The sequence below is a fragment of the Neolamprologus brichardi genome, chromosome 11 (genome assembly GCF_056152115.1).
Source record: "Neolamprologus brichardi isolate AB-2024 chromosome 11, ASM5615211v1, whole genome shotgun sequence".
NCBI classification, from domain to species: domain Eukaryota; kingdom Metazoa; phylum Chordata; class Actinopteri; order Cichliformes; family Cichlidae; genus Neolamprologus; species Neolamprologus brichardi.
Window position 1 is genome coordinate 4,725,272 of NC_142114.1, and position 20,221 is coordinate 4,745,492.

Below are 20,221 nucleotides of genomic sequence, written 5' to 3' on the forward strand. Positions count from 1 at the left end.
AATTTTCTGGAATGTCCACTCCCAGGAAGATTGCAGCGTTGTCCTGACAACACACACCTACAGTAAATGCTCCAGATTAGCAAACTGCTCAAACTTCAGCTTTTATCAAGGTGCTCACACTTGCCGGTGATCAGTTAATCAAGTGCATTTCATTTGCAGTACCTGAGTGATAATTCCAATTACAGTGGAAGCACAAACTTCCATTTTAACTTCTGAAAACATTCTTTTTCACTTGGCTGCAACTTCATGCCATCTATATCTTCCCCTATAATTCTTTCACTTATGCAGATGACATCAGCACACTCGCTCCTCTATGTCTCACAGTTCGTAACAGCCATTTCCATAGCAAACATGTGAGATCCCATAATCCAAACAAATTTATTATGCTTTCATGTGACCGAACAGTGTGCTGGCTACATTCATCATCCTTCTTGTCACAGCAGTAATTTTCTCCTTGAACATGGTCCAAAGAGATGAACATCACACAATGCACTATTTAAGCAATCACTGAAATAACAAACAAAGAAAACAAAATCTGTGATGTCACTGGGTGCTTTGGAAACTAATGGAAAAAAAGAAGCTAATCACATTTGTTGCAACATAGAGTTGAGCTCACTTGCATCACTGAGACTGTGTATTGGGACCTGCATTTTGCAATGTATGTGCTTTTTTAAAGTTATAGGTAAGATCCAAACTTGATTAATGTAAATTTATTCAGAAATGATAATAAGCACAAACACATGGCTTTTGCAAATGTTAAAAAAAATAGGTCTAATGATAATAATTACATTTTAAATATAATTTAATATCCGTAAAGTCCCTAAATATGTTTTGGTTCTTCATGCTTTCTCTTCAGCAAATTGGTCTCTGGCGCCACCTTACGTCCTATTAGAGAGCTCGCAAGGCGTGACAAGTGACGTCACGTGTTTACAACTGCCAATGAACACGTGGCGCACTGAATCTGAAGCCGTCATTGGTCGAAATGACATCGATATGGGTGGGTACTCTGCCGTTAGGAGCCAATAGGGTCTGGCATGTAAATTATGTTTGAAATTTTCCCGGGAAATCTGAGTTTCGCGGGAGGGTTCTTGAGCGCGTAAACCGTATCCCTTCATTCATCAGGCCGTTTCCTGAAGCCATTTCTAGACGGGGGAAACAAGAGTTGCGCTACTTTTTAATCCGTTGCATCTGCCTAAATGCACTTTCTGAGGGAAAAATACTTTTCAGAAATCGATAGTTCAGACACTCGTCTTTACTTTGGTCTGATTATTTTTGTAACCATTGCGGCGGATTAGCAGCTATACGAGCTCGAAAGTTCCGAGATAAGAAAGGGGTTACCCTGAATACGCAAGATGAGAAGAGGGACCTCCTCGGCTCAGGAAAAAGTGATTTTAGCAGGGGTTGGAGGCTCTTCTCTGGATAATAATATAATTTTAACAGCTCTCTCGGATCGTTTGAACCCCGGTCAATCAAACGCTACGTATATCCAAATAATAACCACACCACCGCCTTGCAACGTTACACAGACATCAAATGTGTGTTTATCCGAGCCTCAGATTAACAACATTTACACAACTCCACAACAAGCTGCAGCAAACGCAGCAGGACAACGACCAGCTCTGGGAAGACCGCCGGTAATAATCCACACAGCTTGCTTATACATTTAGCTTTGCTACGCTCAACGACACAATGTTAGCTTGCTAACCTAGCCGAGCTTGTTGTTCAGGGCAGCTAATGTTAGCTATTTAGCCAGGGCATTCCCACGACTCAACCTAGCGAGGTGGCTAACTAACTACCGCTAGCTAAGTTACCCAAGTAGGCTGGTTAAGTGTTTTCGTTTGCTGTGGGGACGCCAGTGACAAGTTTAAGTGAGTTTAGCGTTAACTAGAATGCAGACCTGTCATCTAAGAGAGTGTTAGCAGACTTCATGGTGCTTTTGAGTCCGCTTCACCTTTGCAGCCAGATGGAAATATTGGTAAGAGATGACTAACGTTAGCGCTGGCCTAGTGGCTGCTGTTGGTGTCTTAATTTGGGGGGTTGGGGGATGGTTTCCCTGCTCGTTTCTTGGTAAGCTATATGTTTGTTTTTAGCGTTTTAACGCTACATGATTAGTGGAACTTATAAAGGCATGATGTTATACGCAGATATCGCTACAATTCAGTCTGGGATCTGCTCGATAGATTTTCTCCCAGTCGTCTGTGAAGATGCAAGCCAACTTGGGTAAAGCTTTGAAAATATGCGTTAGCTATCAGAGCTAGTAGCACTATTGGTTATTAGAGAGCAACGTTAGTCGTTGTCGAGCTTGACCTTATTCTTTTAATTCGGCACAACTGTTTCATGCCACTCTTTTGTAACTGAAGTAACGCTGTGGTGCCTTTCATGTCAAGTAAAGTGAAACCCGAGTTTGTTGCTTTAGTGCTGATTCTACGTTTCCTGTATTCTCAACATGCACAAACCACACAAAACAGTTAAAGCTGCATTCAGGGTGTTGTTTTCATTTCTTTCTCCTCCTGGTTATTCATCTTTTATGAACTCAACCAGTCTGCACATATCAGGCTGTGAGCCATGAGAAGGCTTTGGGGTGAGGGGAGCTGCTTGCTGATATAAAATGGCTGACACTTTGACTGTCAACAGAGGACATATTTCTTTCTTTCTCAGTCTGGGGTTATGCAAAAGATGAAGTAGTAAGTATGGGTTTAAAAATTATAATGTGTTTTCCATTTCAGGGGAAAGTGGCTTCTGCTGTGCATGAGTTTTAGAGGGAAATGCAGACCAGCAAGCTGGTGGCACTCTGTCCTGCTCAAAGACACTAAAACAGGGTGGATTCTTGCAAAAGCACAGATTCATGTTCATTGGGCTATAATTGAGATGGGTTATTTGGTTAAAAAAAAAATTATTATTGTATTTTTGTGCTTTAAGAAACAAGACATCGGGTATGTTTATGGTAAGAAGTTTAACATCTGCATTACCAAATCCAATTTTCAACACATCCCATAAATCGACTTAAACATGGTGAATGGTACAGATGAATCTGGGGACAATGTAGATGCATATGAAGCTAAATAAAAGCTTGTGTTGGAGCCATAAATTGCTGGATCATACGCTTAAACTGACTCATGCTGGGTAATTGGACATCAGACATTTTTGTCTGGATTTGGGATTTAAGTTTTGGACTGAGCAGAACTACTTGATGCTTCCCTTAATTATTTGGCTGGGTGGAGTTATACGGTCGATTATTTATTGGGATTGGCGTTGGTGTGTGGTGGGACGTTCAAATCGTCGACGTGACTCACTCTTGAGCTATTTGGGCTTGCCCTTTCCAATAAATTTGAAAAAATGGAATCTCTGTGGCTGACAAAACTTCTTTCAATTTAGATTTGATGTTGTTGTCCTTGCTGCGAAAACCTCAGGAATGCTGAAGTAGTCGACAGAGAACAATCACATTTGGTGACTAAAAGCAGCCTGAAACTAGCAGTCACTCTGTGTAAACTCCTCTTTGGTCCTATACTGTGTTTTAGAGAGACTAGGCTTATGGAAAGGCTTTGGAAGTGACTGCCAAATAACCACATCCACCCTTAACTATCCCTTCTGCTCTCTCCTAGGCAAAAAGGCGATTGGCGCTCGATGATTCGGACCACCAGTACCAGACAGAACCAGCCAAAACTCCAAGAGGTAGAGGAGCAGCCGCGGCATCAAATGGGGCACGGCTGAAGACACCCAGAAGTAAGAAGGTGGCTCTTAAGAGCCCTCTATCATCTTGTTTGTTCATTTCACTGCAGATTGTTTCAACGTCATCATGTCCACGCTCCTGCCGAGCAGCACAGATGAGAACAGTGTAGATACAGCTGTTTTTTATGGTTATTCCAATAAAATGAGTTTTGTTTTTTCCCCTGAGCTAAACATCATCATGAAGGTAAGGTCCTTGGTTCTCTCCGAGTGGTTCACTCAGCTTTCCATGAAGAATAATCTCTCCAGTGTTACATCAGTATATTAGTAGTGTTGATTAATCTGTTTCAATATATAAACGGTAGTTTTGTGTATATAAACTATGGAGCTGAAATGGGGAACTCTCTCAGCAGGGAAGTGTTTCATATGAAGCTTATTGCTTCCAGACTATATTCAAGCACAGTAAGTAACTTCCTGTTAGCTTGGTGTTTTATTTGGCCTGTATTCCTAGAAAATTTAAAAACGAACGGGGTGGGGAGAGAGATCTGGTTCTTTTACACGAATCTAGTGATCGTGGCAGTGTAATACGTGGTCTTGTGGGAGGTCACAACAGGTGACGTGGTGTGGATCTCTGCTCTTAAACCGCTCTGCCCACTGAGAACAGGAATGGGATACTGTGCGAACAGAGCCTTTAAAATTAAAAAAACGTTTAGCTTTAAATTGCAACCCGACAGAGGAATTAAAAAGTGATCTTTTTGCAAATTGGCCTGTAGCTCGTCTTCACGAAAATACCCCGGCGATCGTTGCTGAGTCATTTCCCTTTCAGCATTTCCCTGGAAAAACTGTCTTCGGTTTTCCCAATATTGAGTGTTAATGAGCAATTCGTACTGTAAATGTGCCCAGTATGAAAATGCCTCGCTTGTTTCCAACAATGACTTCAAAGTTGGCTCTTCATCTTTGTGAATGAGTCACAACACAAAACAGTATGGTCACCCATCCGTCCAGCAGGTAGTCTGTGTCTTCTGACACCCCTGCTGCTCTTGGACTCCTGTTGACTCTCGGACATATTGGTGAAGCTGCGTTTCGCTCAGCCATATGCTCTCATGTTAAAACTGCATCTAGCAATGACTGAGTTTGCATGTCTTGGCTAGAAACTCTCCTTCAAATTGCTTAAATTACTTAATTTCCCCTTCTTTCTGCTTTTTGTCCACCATAGCACCTAAGTCTCCACCAGAGAAGACGCGGTACGACACATCTTTGGGCCTCTTAACAAAGAAGTTCGTGGACCTCCTTGCTCAGTCTTCCGATGGCGTTTTGGACCTCAACCTTGCTGCTGAAACCTTACAGGTAAATTGAGGAAGATGCTTTGTTTTCGGTCAGCGTTTTAGCGACTGATGAGTTACGCCGTTAAATCTGTACGTGTGTTCCTCACTTGCAGGTACAGAAAAGGCGGTTGTATGATATCACCAATGTACTAGAAGGCATTCACCTCATCAAGAAGAAATCCAAGAACAACATTCAGTGGATGTAAGTGGTTATTCTCCCTCACTCTGCCGTGCAGGTGCTTGGTTTGGACTCTGCATTTTTCTTTCTCCTCCGTCTTTGCTTCTTTCTTTACCTCAGCTGATGTCGTATGAGGATACCCAACAGTGCCGACACTCACTTTACTTGAATCATTTTAGTAGTTTGCTCATAAGTTCATAACTGGGCACGAGACACCTGTGCTTTGCAGTTTAGGGTGGCTTTTCATTTAAACAGATTTTGAGTCATGTTTGTGAGCTGTATGTACTGTTATGGTTTTATTTTAAAGCTCTGTTGATTTTCCTCTCATGGCCTAAGATGTAGGCCATGTCGCTGTCAGGCACTAAAGTCGGAAATGACTACAGAAATTTATTGGGTCAGAATACTTTGAAGGTAGTTTCCCCAGTTTTATGTTTTGAAGTCACTTGTTCTTTACAGGATATGCGGTCAGTGGAGCCTGGTAATCACACCTTCTTTTTAATGAAGGAAAGGTGCTTAAGTGAGAGGTAGCTCATACGTACCGAAACATAAATCCTGTGTTTACTTGAACAGAAATCAGAACTTTTTTTGCACTGTTGAAGTTGATGTGCCAAATATTTGAAACTAAACACCAAATGGCTACAATTGAGCGCCCTGAGGTGACTCTAAACTGCTGTATTTCACTCTCCACTGACTTTTCTTTCATTTACAGGGGCTGTAGTCTGTTGGAGGTCGAGGGGGCGCTGAGCCAGAGACAGAGACTGACAGCTGAAGTTTCTGCGCTGGCTGATGAAGAGCAGAGGCTCGAACAACTCATCCAGAGATGCTCTCTGGATATGAGACACATGAGCGAGTTGCCAGGCAACCAGAAATATCCTTTTGTTAGTTGAGATTGTGGCTAAAGTTTTAGTTCAACATAAATCTCGTAAAGATGCAGAGTAAGTCAGTACAGGATTGCAAGGTCTTGTTTGTAATCTACTAAAACTGCAGATTTCTGAGCAAACACCAAGCAAGTTAATTTCAGGAGTGTCCACTGCAGTTTTACTAAGAGCAGGGACAATTGGAGAATCAGAAACAACCTGATGATAGATTTTTAAATGTCTCTGTGAGCAGTGTGCTTCTTTAGATCAGTGGGAGGAAGCTGACGGAGTATTCATACGTTCTGACATGAGATTGAAGTCTGTTAGAAATCGCTCTTGACTAGGGAAGCCATTCGCTTCTTAATTGTTGTAGCTCATGTAGGGAGTGGCTGTTTTATTATAAATAAGTTTGTCACAGGCGATCTGATCAAAAACGCCAAACATCAGAAGCCTTTGCTGATTTGAATTTGGGAGATTCCCCAGTAAAGGTGATTTTCTTGGTCACGTCCAGGCAGCAGGTCCTATAGTGCTATAACCCTTTAACTGTGTAATTTGCGATTTCATTTAAACTTGCGCAGAGCACACAAAGTCAAGGTCAGTTTCAAATTAACTCAAATTTTATGTGGAGGATTGTTGTTCATAAGTCTGAGCTGCAGCTTAGTTTTCAGCAGGTGTAGGAGTTCAGTTTGGAAGCCCTGAGGGCAGCGTGTCAGGTGAGGAGTGGCACTGGAGCACCATTTCCATTAGTACCTACTGAGGGCGGCTCGCCACAGTTTTCAGGATTTTCCATTAGGTGATGAGACCTGGTACCAGGCCGGTGTTCCAAGTGACCTAAAAATGTAATGTAAACAGAATGCATACTACCGATTGGCTAGTTAGTGAGTCATGTCTCTTCACAAAAATCAAAACCGCCATTTATTAAACCCAGCAATGAGGAAAACATCTGGACAGAAACAACTTTGCTGAGTCTGAAACTCTACACACTGAGCAGCAGGTGTAACGTTGCCTTTGTAGTGCTTAGCTGCATTGCAATAACGACCCCACACACACATCCGGTTGGTACTAGGTTGTAATGGAAAACGAGTCGTATCGCCACAAGACTCGAGTCACATCTTGCTGATCTGAGTAGGTACTAATGGAAAACGCTCTTCAGTTTTTTCAGCGTTGTGCACTGTGACTTCATCAATCGTGGCGATTCATCTCCGAGTGTATTGAAAACAGACTTCTTTTTTTGTCCCTCACACCCACCAGCACAGTGTTAACTCACCAATAACCCACTCACCAAAGTTGCTTCCCTGCAACGTTATCCACTTCCCTGAAATTAAAAATCAAGTTTAATGATAACACTTCTGACAAACTGGAGGAGATCCAGAACTGACCGCAGAGGCTCAAATGCAAGTTCACACATAGGATGCGTAGAAGATCACACAATCATCAGAAGTTAATGTTCCTGTAGATCATATATATAAAAAAAGATTTTCTGCATAACATTAGCTTGCAGCCAATTATTAGAATCATCAGGGAAAAAATGGATTACCTTGTGATCCAAGTTAATAGTCACGGTTTGCATGTGTGCACTGCTCAGTAAAGACGCAGAGGCTTGAGATCTTTTCCTCATGGACCCGTGTCCTCAGATTTTGCACACTCAAACTCCTTCAAATACCATGCAGTACAGCTAGTTGCAAAAATAATTGTGCTCGTGCCTTTTTTTGTCATTATGAATTCTTTAAGTCTCACTAATTGTTTTATAATGCCAAAAGGGGGTTTAGACAGGCACAGAATGGTGACATGGCTGTTTCTTAGTCTAAAAGTCTCTTCTCAAAGAGCTGTAATATGCTTTCAGTACTTTAAGAGCTCTGCCTTCAGGAACAACTAGCTGTGTTTTACTTCTCCTCGAACAAACCATCTCTTTTCTAACATGTCACAGAATGCAAGTCATTTCTAACCGCACATAATCATATAGTCTATGTTCTGTATCAACGCAGACGCAGTTTTATTTCTTTAACCCGGGTGTTTCCACATATGCTTATGTAACATACCAAGATATCAAACAGGGGAGCCTCAGAGACCAGACGGTTATTGTCGTCAAAGCGCCCACAGACACCAAACTAGAAGTGCCGGACCCTGAAGAGGTTTGTATACATGCTCACAAACACATCCGCCTAATTTGTTTTCGACCACTTGTCATATGACTTGAGTTCTTTTTATAGACAAGACTTCATATTGGTTAGGTTCACTTCTGACCTTAGTTGGATAAGTCAGTCAGTTTTGAATGTAACTATATTGAAGTTTTTCAGCGTGATGTCATGCACATCTTGCTCAAGATTTGTCCACCATATTGGATCTTATACAACCACTGGTTGCTAGGCAATAATGTGTGTATTGCCTGATTGGTTGGGAGTGGTTCATGGAGGTTTCTGGTTTTCGCTGGGTGAAATCTGTTGGAAAGTAGGTGGTTCATGAAAACCTCCTATATTGCACCGGTTGGTAGCAGATTTCCCAGTTGCCAGTAGTTCTTTTTTTTACGCCTCAACCGTAAAAGGTTGATGGCGCATTGTCAGCACCCTGCAGCGCAGGTGGGCAGGCGGGTGATGTGGACCCCCAAGTTTGTAAATGGATAACAGGAGAACAAAGCGTTGTAGGCGTTTCAAATTGGTACCATAGGTGTATCTAGTAAAAATCTCAGACGAGTTTGAATCTCGGTGACCTCAACCTCAAGATCAGGAGGTCAAGTTTTCTGAATATTTTGTCAATGCGATAACTTTAGAAGATGGTCACCTAGGATTTTGAAATTCGTCCCATAGGTGCACCTATTAGAAGGCTGAAGGGTACTGCTGACCACTGCCAGTATTTTTCCATGGTTCTCTGCAGACTCTTGCTAACTATCTTCAGTGGTAGAGCATCTTGGAAAAGTAGTAAACTTTTAGTTTGAAGGCAAGTGGTCATCATTTACGCTTTGTTTCACACTGTCACCGTTTCATTAGAGATAAGATAAAACTTTATTAATCCCTCGGGTGGGTTCCTCTGGGAAATTTGGTTTAATTACATTACATTACAGCTCAGAGCAGCTGGACAGTGTTTGCAGACAAGTCTGTCACCTTCATGGAAACTAGAAGCAACTGAAGGGATATGCTAGCAACCGTTTTCTTGTTGGGGAAAATGCATCTTTTTTTTCCCGTATTGTCATGTGGGGGGGGGGGGGGGGGAAATGGGTGTCACTTACTCGTCTAACTAGCTTGCCTTCAGCAACCACTTGTAACTGGTCGGGGAATACTTCCCCCCCCCCTCACAGTGGGTGTTTGCCATATGGTCCCTAGCCGGTTTCTAAGCCTATGTGACTGGTACCTTATTAACTTGATCCTACATTGTCACTATCATGGTCAAATCTCCAAAATGACTGACGGGTTAATGCAACAAGGTTGGCAGTCATGTGTCTACAGAACCTCATGTTGGCAGCATTTATTTAAACTGAAAATGGGCTGTCCTATGTAACAGACACTTTTTTTCCTTTTAAATCAGTGAGTAAACTTTGAATAAAAAAAACAACATATTTTTTTATTTAATTTTTACTTTATTTAATTTAACAAATTTTAGAGTTTTAATTTGTCCTCCTTTAACCATGACATCTCAGTGGCTCGGTCAGTCTGAGAAATCATTGCACTGAATTACTAATATTTTAAATATAATGCTACATGGATAAACTCCTATGCTTTTGGTGTGTCCATATGTTGGTAAACACTGGTATATTTATGTGTAGTGTTGGCACATAAATGACCTTGTAGTCAAGGTGGGTGTTCTGATTCGAGTGCCTGTTCTCTCTCTGTAGAGTTTATCCATACACCTGACCAGCACAAAGGGTCCCATAGAAGTTCTGCTGTGCCCGGATGAGGAAAACGACCCCAGGAGTCCCGTAAAAAATGGGAACACAGACATCAATGGGAACTCTCCTTTCCTCAAAGTCCTTCAAGGTTGGTTTCAGATGGATAGTAGTGTACCGCAGCACTTTTTGTCATTCATAATGAAAAGCTGATCCATTCATTTTGCATATACATATATCCATAGACTGAGTCAAAGAAAAAATATCATGACCATTTAAACACGTGGGGGGAAAAAATCCCCATTTCTATTACAGTCACAGAAATTGGCAACATTTAAACAGTTTTCTGTACTGAAATGAATGAAAACCACATGCTTTGTTTCATTGTTCTTAAATAGTATGAATGGATTGGTAAGAAAGGAGTTAAGTGTTCAGTGCTGATCTATAAGTGGTTCCAGAAGAGACGTTCAGATCTCACTAGATTTGCTTCCAGTGCAACAAAACAGCCGTACAACTTCTTTGAATACCAATGGTACTCTTGGCTGTGTTGGTGTCATAACAAATTGTCTTTCTCCTTCCACAGATCCCAGCTGCACAACCACTTCTCCTAACCCCTTTCTGGCTCCACCTCCCTCCTCTTCCTCAGCTGTCTCCGTCACAACTCTTTCACCCATCTCATCCCCTTACACCAGTCTCCTGCAGCAGACGGAAGACCAGATCCCCTCGTCCCTGGGTCCTTTCTTAAACCTTGGGCCTACTCTTCTGGACCAAGAAGATGACTACCTGTTAGGTTTGGGAGACGACCAGGGAATTAGCGACTTGTTTGAATCCTGTGACTTTGATAAAATGCCCTCTCTTGGCCTGGATGAGCTCCTGGGCAGCTAGCATTAGGTGAACAAAACGGACGGACACACAGAGGGCTTTTTCTGTCCCACAGGGAGTACCGTGTTCTTTCATGGTATAACTAACAAACGTCATCAGCAGTGTAAAGCCTTTGATCTCCTTTTTAGTGGATGCTAATTTACATGGCTGGTTGGTTAAATGTAAATGGGGATGGGAAGGGTATCCACATCTTTGTATGGGTGTTACTATAGAGAGACAGCAAAGAGAGAACAGCTATAAGGAAACATCCCCCACAGTGCTTGGCATTACCTCACATCCGGGGTTATTGCATTGTGTTGAGCATAACCGTGCAGTTAGCAAAAAACACCCTCGAGATTGGGAAAGAAGAAAAATCACATTGTCAAATCTTGAAGGATCCTGTCTAGGAATTTGTTTTGGCAAGGAAAAGGTCGATCTTCTTTGTTTTATCGTCGGGTGTGCAGAGCTACCCAGGTAACGCTTTAGATGTGTTACTGCCAAGTGCTGTGGGTAGAGTTCAAGCTGATTTCATCCACAACAATGATCTGTGACCGAAGGCTTTTACTGCTGACTGTTAAATAGCCATCTTGTGTGTGCACATATGAAACATTTTTGGAAATTATAAAAAAAATATATATATATATAAGAATGGAAACAGGGCTGATTTTGATGCACAGCACTTGCAACATAGTTAGAATAGTTAGGTTAGGCTGATTATAAAGTTCAGAGTATAAGTATTGGGTACATTTGGGTGTCCATTGAAAAATGAGTGTGGAAAATAACGGGAATATGCACTCTTGAGTCATTTAAGCAAGACATTTATTCCACATATTCCAGTGTCTCATCTCCTGACAAATACACAACTTGCTAAGTTGCTAAAGGAAGCTGGAAAAGCCATCATTTCTTGCCAGTGGGTAAATCTGAACACGTGATGTGCAAACTTAAAAATCATCTCCACCCTATACTCTTGATTTGGCGTATTTGGGAGTTGACTCCTCGACTCTCGCTGCTTTTTACCTTTCCCATCTTCATTAGCAGTAGCCTGCATAACTGAATCCCTTAATGTCTCCTCACTTAGACTGTGTGCAGTGCAATTATACTGTGGATTGAGCTATTCAGAGAAACCTGTATTTGAATCACTTACCACTCTGTGCACACTTCCTGCTCGGTGTGTACTGAGACTGTTGTTGGCTCTTTTTAGCTTCAATAACTGTTGAATTTTAATGGATTTTAAAACTGTAGAAATTACTTAACGTCTTGGGTCATCTAAGGGAAAAAAAACAGGATGAGATAGCCACTTATTTAAACTTCAGCATGTAATGAAGGGCTTTTTTCCTCTGTAACAAAATGTTTAAAAAAAATACAGCTATTTTGTAATTTAAGTGAATTCAGCGCAACTAAACCGTAGTGACTTGTGTTTGTTTAGAGCTACTGAATTTACCGTGGTAAGCCAGCAAAAAAGGCTTTATTACTTGCTGAAAAACAAGCTGAGAGGATGTAATTTTTTTCCACTTTAGGTATTAGAAACACCATCACAGTTCACTACCAGTAGCTTGTCTGATTACATCCCTTATAATAGTGAAGTGCAAAGAGACCTTGGCTTTTAGAGATCACAGGTGATATTGCTGCTGTTATTGTTGACTTATCCCCGCCCGACCTGATTGACGTGTGCCTGAGGAATCACGTGTGTGAGTTAATGTCAGAGTCGAGCTTGCGTTAAAGAGTGAGCCTGCCTGTGTGTAAATTGATGTACAGTTTTCTAATTTTTTTTTCAGTGCACAAGGTACTGTAGGCTACCTCTCACTTAATGTTGCAAAATAGAAAATAGGGCGTTAAGAGATAAATGCCATAGTTTGTATGATTTTGAATTCTTTTGTTTTAGGAATTGCCCGCGTTTTATTTAGCAGTCATGTCGGAAAGCCCGACATTATAGTGGGAATACCGTTGGCCAAAAGCCAGACTTATACTGTCACATATTAATTTTCACCATTGCGGTGCACATTTGAAGCATAGAAAAGTGGATGAATGTATTGCAATACTTTTTAGTGTGTGTCGTTTTTGTTTTGCTTTTTTCTCCAATAAGTTATTTAGCTCCTGTGTCAGTGTTTTTGTTTTAATTATGTTTTTTAAATGGAGAGGCACCACTTAGACACAAAAAGGACATATTCAATAATCCCGGACGCAGGCAGTGATTCACAGTTGGTCTATCTGATGCAGAGACATTTCTGTGTTTTTCGCATCCCTGGTTTGGCTGTTCTCTGTTGGAGGTGTGTAGGAACTTTTGGAAACTTTTCCCCTGATATTCCTTACCATTTCTGCAATTCTCACTTTTTTGGAGAGGAATGACACCTCTCCAAGTGCCCCTATTATGTTCATGTACAACCTCGGTTTCATTATTGCTAAAGGAGCTAGAATATGTTTGCGTGCTTTAATGTTCAAAGAACACATTATACCGTACACTGCTGCAGCATTTCTGTTCACTTTGTCTGAAACTTGCACTTGCGTGCCTTGAATGCTCCACTCCCAATAATCCCCACAGTCTGCACTAAATGGCTAGTTGGCGTGAAAAAGGCAAGGTGACTTTATCTGACTACAGAAATGCAAAATATGTAAATGAGAACATCACTTTGGACTGTATTAAAAATACAGGGTTGTGCATTCTTTTAGGGTCTGCCAAGTTAGCCACTAGGTGCAAGGGTTTTACACAGTGACCGAGAGTTTACAGAAGAAAATCCTCGAATGCAAATTTTATTCTATTTTGTTGTTTGGATGAACTTTATTTTTTGTGCTGGTGTGTTCTGTTTTTTTTGTTTTTTGTTTTTTCTTTTGAAGCATTTCACATCTGCAAAATTCTGACGCAAGAGCACGATGGGGGCAATTCAGGAAAAGCATGTTGACTTGTTAAAGAATAGCCTCAACTCTGAGAAGAACATCCAGTCTCTTCATTATTTTAGTCTTTACAAAATGCACAAAAATGTCCTGATTCACAGCAGAGTTTCTCCACAGGCGTATTTATATTGGTGTATTTTACATGTATTCATGCAAAGTTTAAACACCCACTCTCCAGTTTACAGTAGTTAAAATATTTTCCCCCAAGGATTTCAAGCAACCAGAATCTGGTTGCTATATTTTATGTCCTTTTACATGAGGGATTTTTTTTTTGTGTGTGTGGTGGAAAGATTGTGCCTTTCCATTGGTTTCTAATGGAATGTTGGAGATTTCGTGCACTGCTAAAGCTAGTGTCTGGTAATAATGAGTGACTTAAAATTGCAACTTTGTTTTTCATTTCGAAATGTGTGATTAGATCTTACTGAAGTGTATCGTTAGGCTAAGTATGATGCTAACTATGGTCCACATTGAAACAGCTTTGTTTTTATTTTCTTATGGTTATTCTTGAGCTGTTACCAAATACGATGTAATGATCAGTGAATATTCTGTAAAGCTTATGTAAAAAAACAAAAACAAACAAAAAACAAATCTGATTAGATTGTCTGTAAAATTATATTTCTGCCTGTTTTTGCTAATTACAGAACAGAGAGAGCAGTTTGCGATGTGAAGGCATGGGTGAACGAGCTCATGAATGTTGGAGATAAAATTGATGTTTTTTGATGTGTGTATTTCAGTTACATGCTTGTTTATGTACATCTGTTAAAATGAGGAATTTGAGCTGTGTGTATGTGTGTGCGTGTCTGTGTGTATTGGAGGGGTAGGGGTGGGTTGGGGGGGGGGGGATAAATGAATTTGTTTTTTTGTACTCTGGGCATTTGTAATTGAAAATTTGAATAAAGCAAATATAAATGAGGAAATGTATATTTTGTCTTGATGCGTCTTCAGGGAGTAGTTTGCACTATGGTAGAAAGTCTGGCTGCATTATTAGAAGTCTGTAGGTTTAAACATGTATAGTAACTTGACACTAATTACACCTTACTAGTTGTACAGGTTAGGTCCCAATCAGCCAGGACCCCACCCGAAACTCTGGCTGATTGGGACCCACACCCAGTTTCACACCTTGGCTCAGGCGATTAGAGGATCATCAGGGGGTCCTTTTGTCCCTCTGTGGGGGGACACTCCCACCAGGTTTATATCTGGGACTCTCCACCATTTGACCTTAGAACTGAAGAAGCTTCTCGGATGAGAGGTGAAAAGTCTTAAAGTAACTTAAAGAAGTCCAGACGCTTTTCTTTGCAAGCTCCTTAGACTTACATAAATCATGTTTCTTCCTCAGTTGAAACACAGCAGGTCATCTTGACCGTGTCTACATGTCAAAAAAAGGGACAGCTTTATTGTCAAAGACCCTATGTACAGTCATACACAGGAATTTGAAATTGCAATACTCTCATGGCCCTCAGTGTACACTAAAAAAATATAAAGATAAGTCTTATGTACAATACTATTCAATTATTTAAACAGCAGTGTCCAACACAATCATAGTGATTGTGGCCAAGTTCGTGTGCAAATGGTGGTGGACGCAGAGCAAGTCATCCACTAATCAGAAGGTTGCAGACCCAGTCTGCATGCTGAATATCCTTGGGCAAAATACTAACCCCAAGTTGCTCTCTGATCGGAGTGTGAATGCACTGTCAATAGATAGAAAGCACTTACAAAGAGAAAAGTGCTTGTGTGGGTGGGAATGGGTGAAGGAAGCAAGTTGTATAAAGTGCTTTGAGTTTTTAGAATAGAAAAGCGCTGTATGAGAAGCTGCCCATTTACCATTTAAATGAGCAGCTGAACCGTTATACCTAATGAAGTGGCTGCTGACCGTATATGTAGTGTTATCCACACATGACACTGAATCATACCCGTATTCAGTTGGCCTTATTCACTCACTACTTGAGAAAAACACGCGCTTATACAGTTTGTCCCTATTTACCTTCCGTACTTACAGACAAGTATGGCGGTCTAAGGGTTGTGGTGACTGCTTTGGTGGCGTAAATAATCATCGTGTGCCTTTTTAAAGCATATTGCCCTCGACATTCGAGTTTAGCTGAAGGCTACAACTACAGTACGACTAAGGTAAGAAACTTTAATGTTTTTATTGGGACTGTCTGCTCAGAATAAGAGACACGTGGGTACTAGCTAGCCAATGAGGCTAGCCAAGATAAACGCTACCCTGCGATTGTTAACCAGTAAAACCAATGAAGAGGGATAAATAAGTGTCAAATGAAGCATTTTAAATGTGTAAATTTACGTTAATGTTAGCCTCCCTGTGTAAATCCTCGTTTAGGGTAAAGTAAAACCAGCTCATAAGTGTGAAACGTGATCTGTTGTATAAAACTTGTACAACTTGAACCCAGTAAGCGTTTAAGTGACGTGTGCGCATATTCAGCATAGCTTGTATCTCCAGCCATGCACCTTTTCATCTACTTATCGTGAACAACACATTTAAAGAGAATGTAACGGTAATTAATACATGTGCATCAGTAGATGTACTGTACTTCAGGATGTCGCACTCACTGGTCATGAAGATCTTGTATTGATAGTTTTTTTTTAGTAATACTTTAATCCATAATTTGCACACTGCATCTTTCTTTATCTATGAATCCTTCTAATAATCATGCTTATTTTGCAAATGCTAATGCTGTTCCTGCACATGTAGCCTTTGCATTCCTAAAACCCTAAAACGGGTACTAATGAAAAAACAGTACAAGGTACAAGGAGTGAGACTGAGTCAGCCATAATATTACTGAAGAGGTTTCATATCCAAATCTTGAAGCATTGCGCAAAACAGTTTAGGAACAAAACAAAGTGTCCACAAAACCATACCAAGAATTTTGCAGGTACTCCGACTTTATGACTAAAAACCTTGAAATCTGCGAAATGAAGGAGAGTCTGCTGGCAGCAGTGAAGCATGGAGCTTTCTTAAAGGGATTCTGCCACTATATATTTTTATGTTACTCCAAAAAGCTGACTAAAGCTTTGCTTAATTTCCAGATCATCATGCCGTCTTCTTGTGACTCTCTGATGGAAGACATCGAGGACATGGTGTCTTCTAGTGACCCCACTCCTCATGAAAGACAGTCTGCTAGAAAAAGTATCATACCAAGGGCAAGGAAGAAGAAAGAGCTCCTGAATGAGGAGCTTCAAGCTGACAGGTGTGTCCAGTGTTTGATATTATGTTACTGCCATGGGGGAAAAAGGGAAATTGTTGGCTTAAAAATAAAAAAAATTAACCATGTATTAAAAAAATGTATTAGTAGATATTTTTGTCAGTGAAAAACGTGTATTTTGGCTTCATGTTAGAAGGAATAACGTCTTTTAGATGGTTTTTAATAATTGTCCACCCATCTCTTAACATCAGTGCACTGAAATTTTTGAGCCCACTTCCATGTGGAGATTGTAGTTGTGGAATTCAAGCCTAAAACGCATTCAACATACATCCTCTTCATGATTTAACCATTGATAACCACTGGCATTTTATAGAGGGTGTAGCAGCCATGGCAGTTTTTCTTGAAACAACAACTTTAATCGCCACATTTGGACATTTTCTCAAAATGACCAATAATGTTTTTTCTTCATGTGGCCCTAATGCTTTTTCGTACCTGCCCATTTGGGTTTTTTTTTTTTTTAGAAAGATTTCATGTTGCCAGCTATGCACAGATCCACAAATGTAGGCCGAAACATAGATTATGTTTTGTAGTATAGTGGTGACAATCTGTTCTCTTTATTTAGAGAAAGAAAGAAATGTAGGTATACAGTGGAAGCACAGATGTCCCAGTTTCACACTGGAGCTTGAACGCATCTCACGTCAGTAGTTTTAGACGTTTATATGCACAGAAAGCTTTTTGAAAGAGAGAATTATCTTATCTGTGGAGCCAGATTGCTTTGCATTTGTGTGTGGATTTAAACACGCACTTGCGAGTTCTCAAAAGTTACACATAAATCATTACATACATTTGAACATCTTGGTTTAAGCTTGTCGAATCCGAGGCAAATTCTTCTCATATTAGAGCTATGAAACTTGGAATAATGATCCCAAACACTTTAGTAACAAGGAAAATGACTGTATTTCACAAAGTGTTTAGCAACTCAAATCAAAACACTGCTTTATTGATCACAACTCGGCTGCATGCGTTGCTGACACTTTTTAGAGTTCTGTAAAAGTTACAGTGCTAAGCAAACTATTTGGACACTATTTCTAAATTACTCCAAGCATCTCGTTCAACAAAACCAAAAGTTTTCCATTTCCAGCATTTTTACCAGTGTTCTCTTGATTGCTCTATCGATTGTACCCTGTGTGAGAGGTTTCTGGTCACCAGTGTATAATCCAGAAGCTCGCAATTTTGGGGATTTCTGAAGGTGTTTACTTAGTTTTCCAAGTGAGTGATGTTTTTAATTGAAATTCCTGAAGTGTTTGAAATAGTGTTCGTTTCTTCAACTACATTTCTAGTTGTTGTTATAACTGAATTGTTTCTTCCACTACTTAAAAAAATAAAATAAACCCCATAATTTCATCTAACTGCAAACTGTTTTCTTCTGATTAGTTTTATGTTAATATTTTATATATTTATATTTCAGTAATCCGATAGATTAGAAAAATGCCATAGTCATGTTGAGCATGTTTACATTCTACATGGCTATGCTGGGGAAAACTAAATTACAGTCGCGGTACATGTTGCTGTTCCACGTTCATGTTGTCTTATTTTTTGCATTTCTTATCTAACAGAGGAAATGACACCAATAGCATACATCAGCTATACCAAAAACCTTAGAAGCTTCCAAGCCACAAATGCCCTACACAAGATCCCACTGAATCGGAAAGCCACCTTATCAGGGTGGTTTGATATTTACTCTTGAGATTTAGTTTGACAGCAGCTGGTGTAAAAGCACCTTTGTACTTCCTCCAACACACATGGGTAATAAAGCAAATTTACAATAGACAGTCTTTTGTCAGCCGGTTTGGTTCAGACATCGATTTTTGCACATCAGGATGATTTATAATGGACGTATTACTTGTGTATTTTTTTTTTTAGTTTGATCCCTGGTACCCAAAAGATCTGGATGAAAACATGGGGCTGCAGTCATAACAACTCAGATGGGGAGTACATGGCTGGGCAGCTGGCTGCCAGCGGATACAAGATGACTGGTAAGAAATGATGTAATTGTACTATGTTGTATTAATTCTGTTGATTTGAAGTCAACAGTACCAACAGGAAGCTGCCTATACCATAACATTACAATAGAAATATTGGATGTATTTTATATGTAGACAAAAGATAAATGGATGAACAGCTACAGTGGTAAATATGGAATTATTGGGCTTTGTGGCTCAAGAGTTGGGAGTTCGCCTTGTAATCGGAAGGTTGCTGGTTCGAGCCCCGGCTTGGACAGTCTCGGTCGTTGTGTCCTTGGGCGAGACACTTCACCTGTTGCCTACTGGTGGTGGTGAGAGGGCCCGGTGGCGCCAGTGTCCAGCAGCCTCGCCTCTGTCAGTGCGCCGCAAGGTGGCTGTGGCTACAACGTAGCTTGCCATCACCAGTGTGTGAATGTGTGTGTGAATGGGTGGATGACTGGTTGTGTAAAGCGCTTTGGGGTCCTTAGGGACTAAGTAAAGCGCTATACAAATACAGGCCATTTACCATTATTATGGGTGCCAGTTTAGCTTGCTGCTTGAGCAGGGGCAGCGCTCTGGGTCTGCTCCAACCCATGGACCTTTGACGATTGTCTTCCCCCACACTCTCTGCTTTTCTGTTTATTCTCCACTGTGCATCTAGTAAAAGCAAAAAAGGCCACAAATCTTTAAACCATTTAAATATCATTATTATTGTTGAATGTCTATAGGATTAATGTCAATATTATTATTAAACACAAGAGGGCGGTCTTGCTCTATAAGTACACTGAACCTTAAATGTTATTCTGGTTGGTGAGTTTTATTTTTCATTGAATTGAACTTGTTAAAAACACCTATGGATGAACTGTGCAGTGTAAGCATTTTAATTCACGTCTGCAGTCTTTAGGAACCAGATGTATTTTGTTATTTCTCATCGCCATGATTACAGCGGTCAATTACATGCTTTAAACTGACTTAAAGTAGATGAGAGCGTACATGGTTCAGATTACAGCTCGTTAGAAAAAACTGATATAGTGAATGCTGCCTTTCATTCTTCGGTTTTGCATGAAGACGCTGGCCACGTTCGGTACTAGATCACGGGACGTCTTTCAGGAGGGTTTCATTGCGAGTGTGCGCAGGTGTGATAGACCGACACAGGTGAAAACGATAACGCAGAGAGTGATATGACACTGAGTGTTGCATTGCATTGTAGTCAGTTAAATATGATACTCTGGTGAATGTTTGTGACCTCATGTTTGTCACAAGGAAAATTGATTGTGCGTGGATTTGTGTGATTAGTTATGTGTTCAGTGTGAGTATTTGTGTTGTTGTGTGTGTGTTTCAATAGACACGCACCAAGACGGATGAAGAAGACGGAGTAAACCCCTTAGGCATTTTTCTTTCTCTCCGTGGGGTCTCCACAGCCATAGAGCAAAATTAATCACACACTTCAAAAATGCAGATCTACCC

General features: G+C 40.6%; 2 protein-coding genes across 3 annotated transcripts in view; both read left to right on the forward strand.

The window, feature by feature from the left end:
- The first annotated feature begins 1,115 nt into the window (after positions 1–1,115).
- LOC102786072 (transcription factor E2F3-like) lies at positions 1,116–14,403 on the forward strand. Of its 2 annotated transcripts, none has more exons than XM_006795863.3 (8): positions 1,116–1,634; positions 3,603–3,723; positions 4,883–5,013; positions 5,105–5,193; positions 5,879–6,037; positions 8,047–8,158; positions 9,853–9,994; positions 10,427–14,403. In XM_006795863.3, the coding sequence occupies exons 1-8, from the start codon at positions 1,353–1,355 to the stop codon at positions 10,726–10,728; spliced, it is 1,338 nt and encodes a 445-aa protein (XP_006795926.1). In that variant the 5' UTR covers positions 1,116–1,352; the 3' UTR covers positions 10,729–14,403. The 2 variants fall into 2 exon arrangements, with proteins under 2 accessions (XP_006795926.1, XP_035765913.1); XM_035910020.2 differs by lacking the exon at positions 1,116–1,634 and adding an exon at positions 1,823–1,975.
- A 1,174-nt stretch (positions 14,404–15,577) lies between these two features.
- The window catches only part of cdkal1 (CDK5 regulatory subunit associated protein 1-like 1), a 257,115-nt gene continuing 252,471 nt past the window's right edge, over positions 15,578–20,221 (forward strand). The window contains exons 1-3 of the mRNA XM_006795862.3: positions 15,578–15,717; positions 16,636–16,796; positions 18,675–18,787. Of these exons, the coding sequence (XP_006795925.1) occupies positions 16,642–16,796; positions 18,675–18,787 (268 nt within the window). The 5' untranslated portion in view covers positions 15,578–15,717; positions 16,636–16,641. The remainder of the gene's footprint in view (positions 15,718–16,635; positions 16,797–18,674; positions 18,788–20,221) is intronic.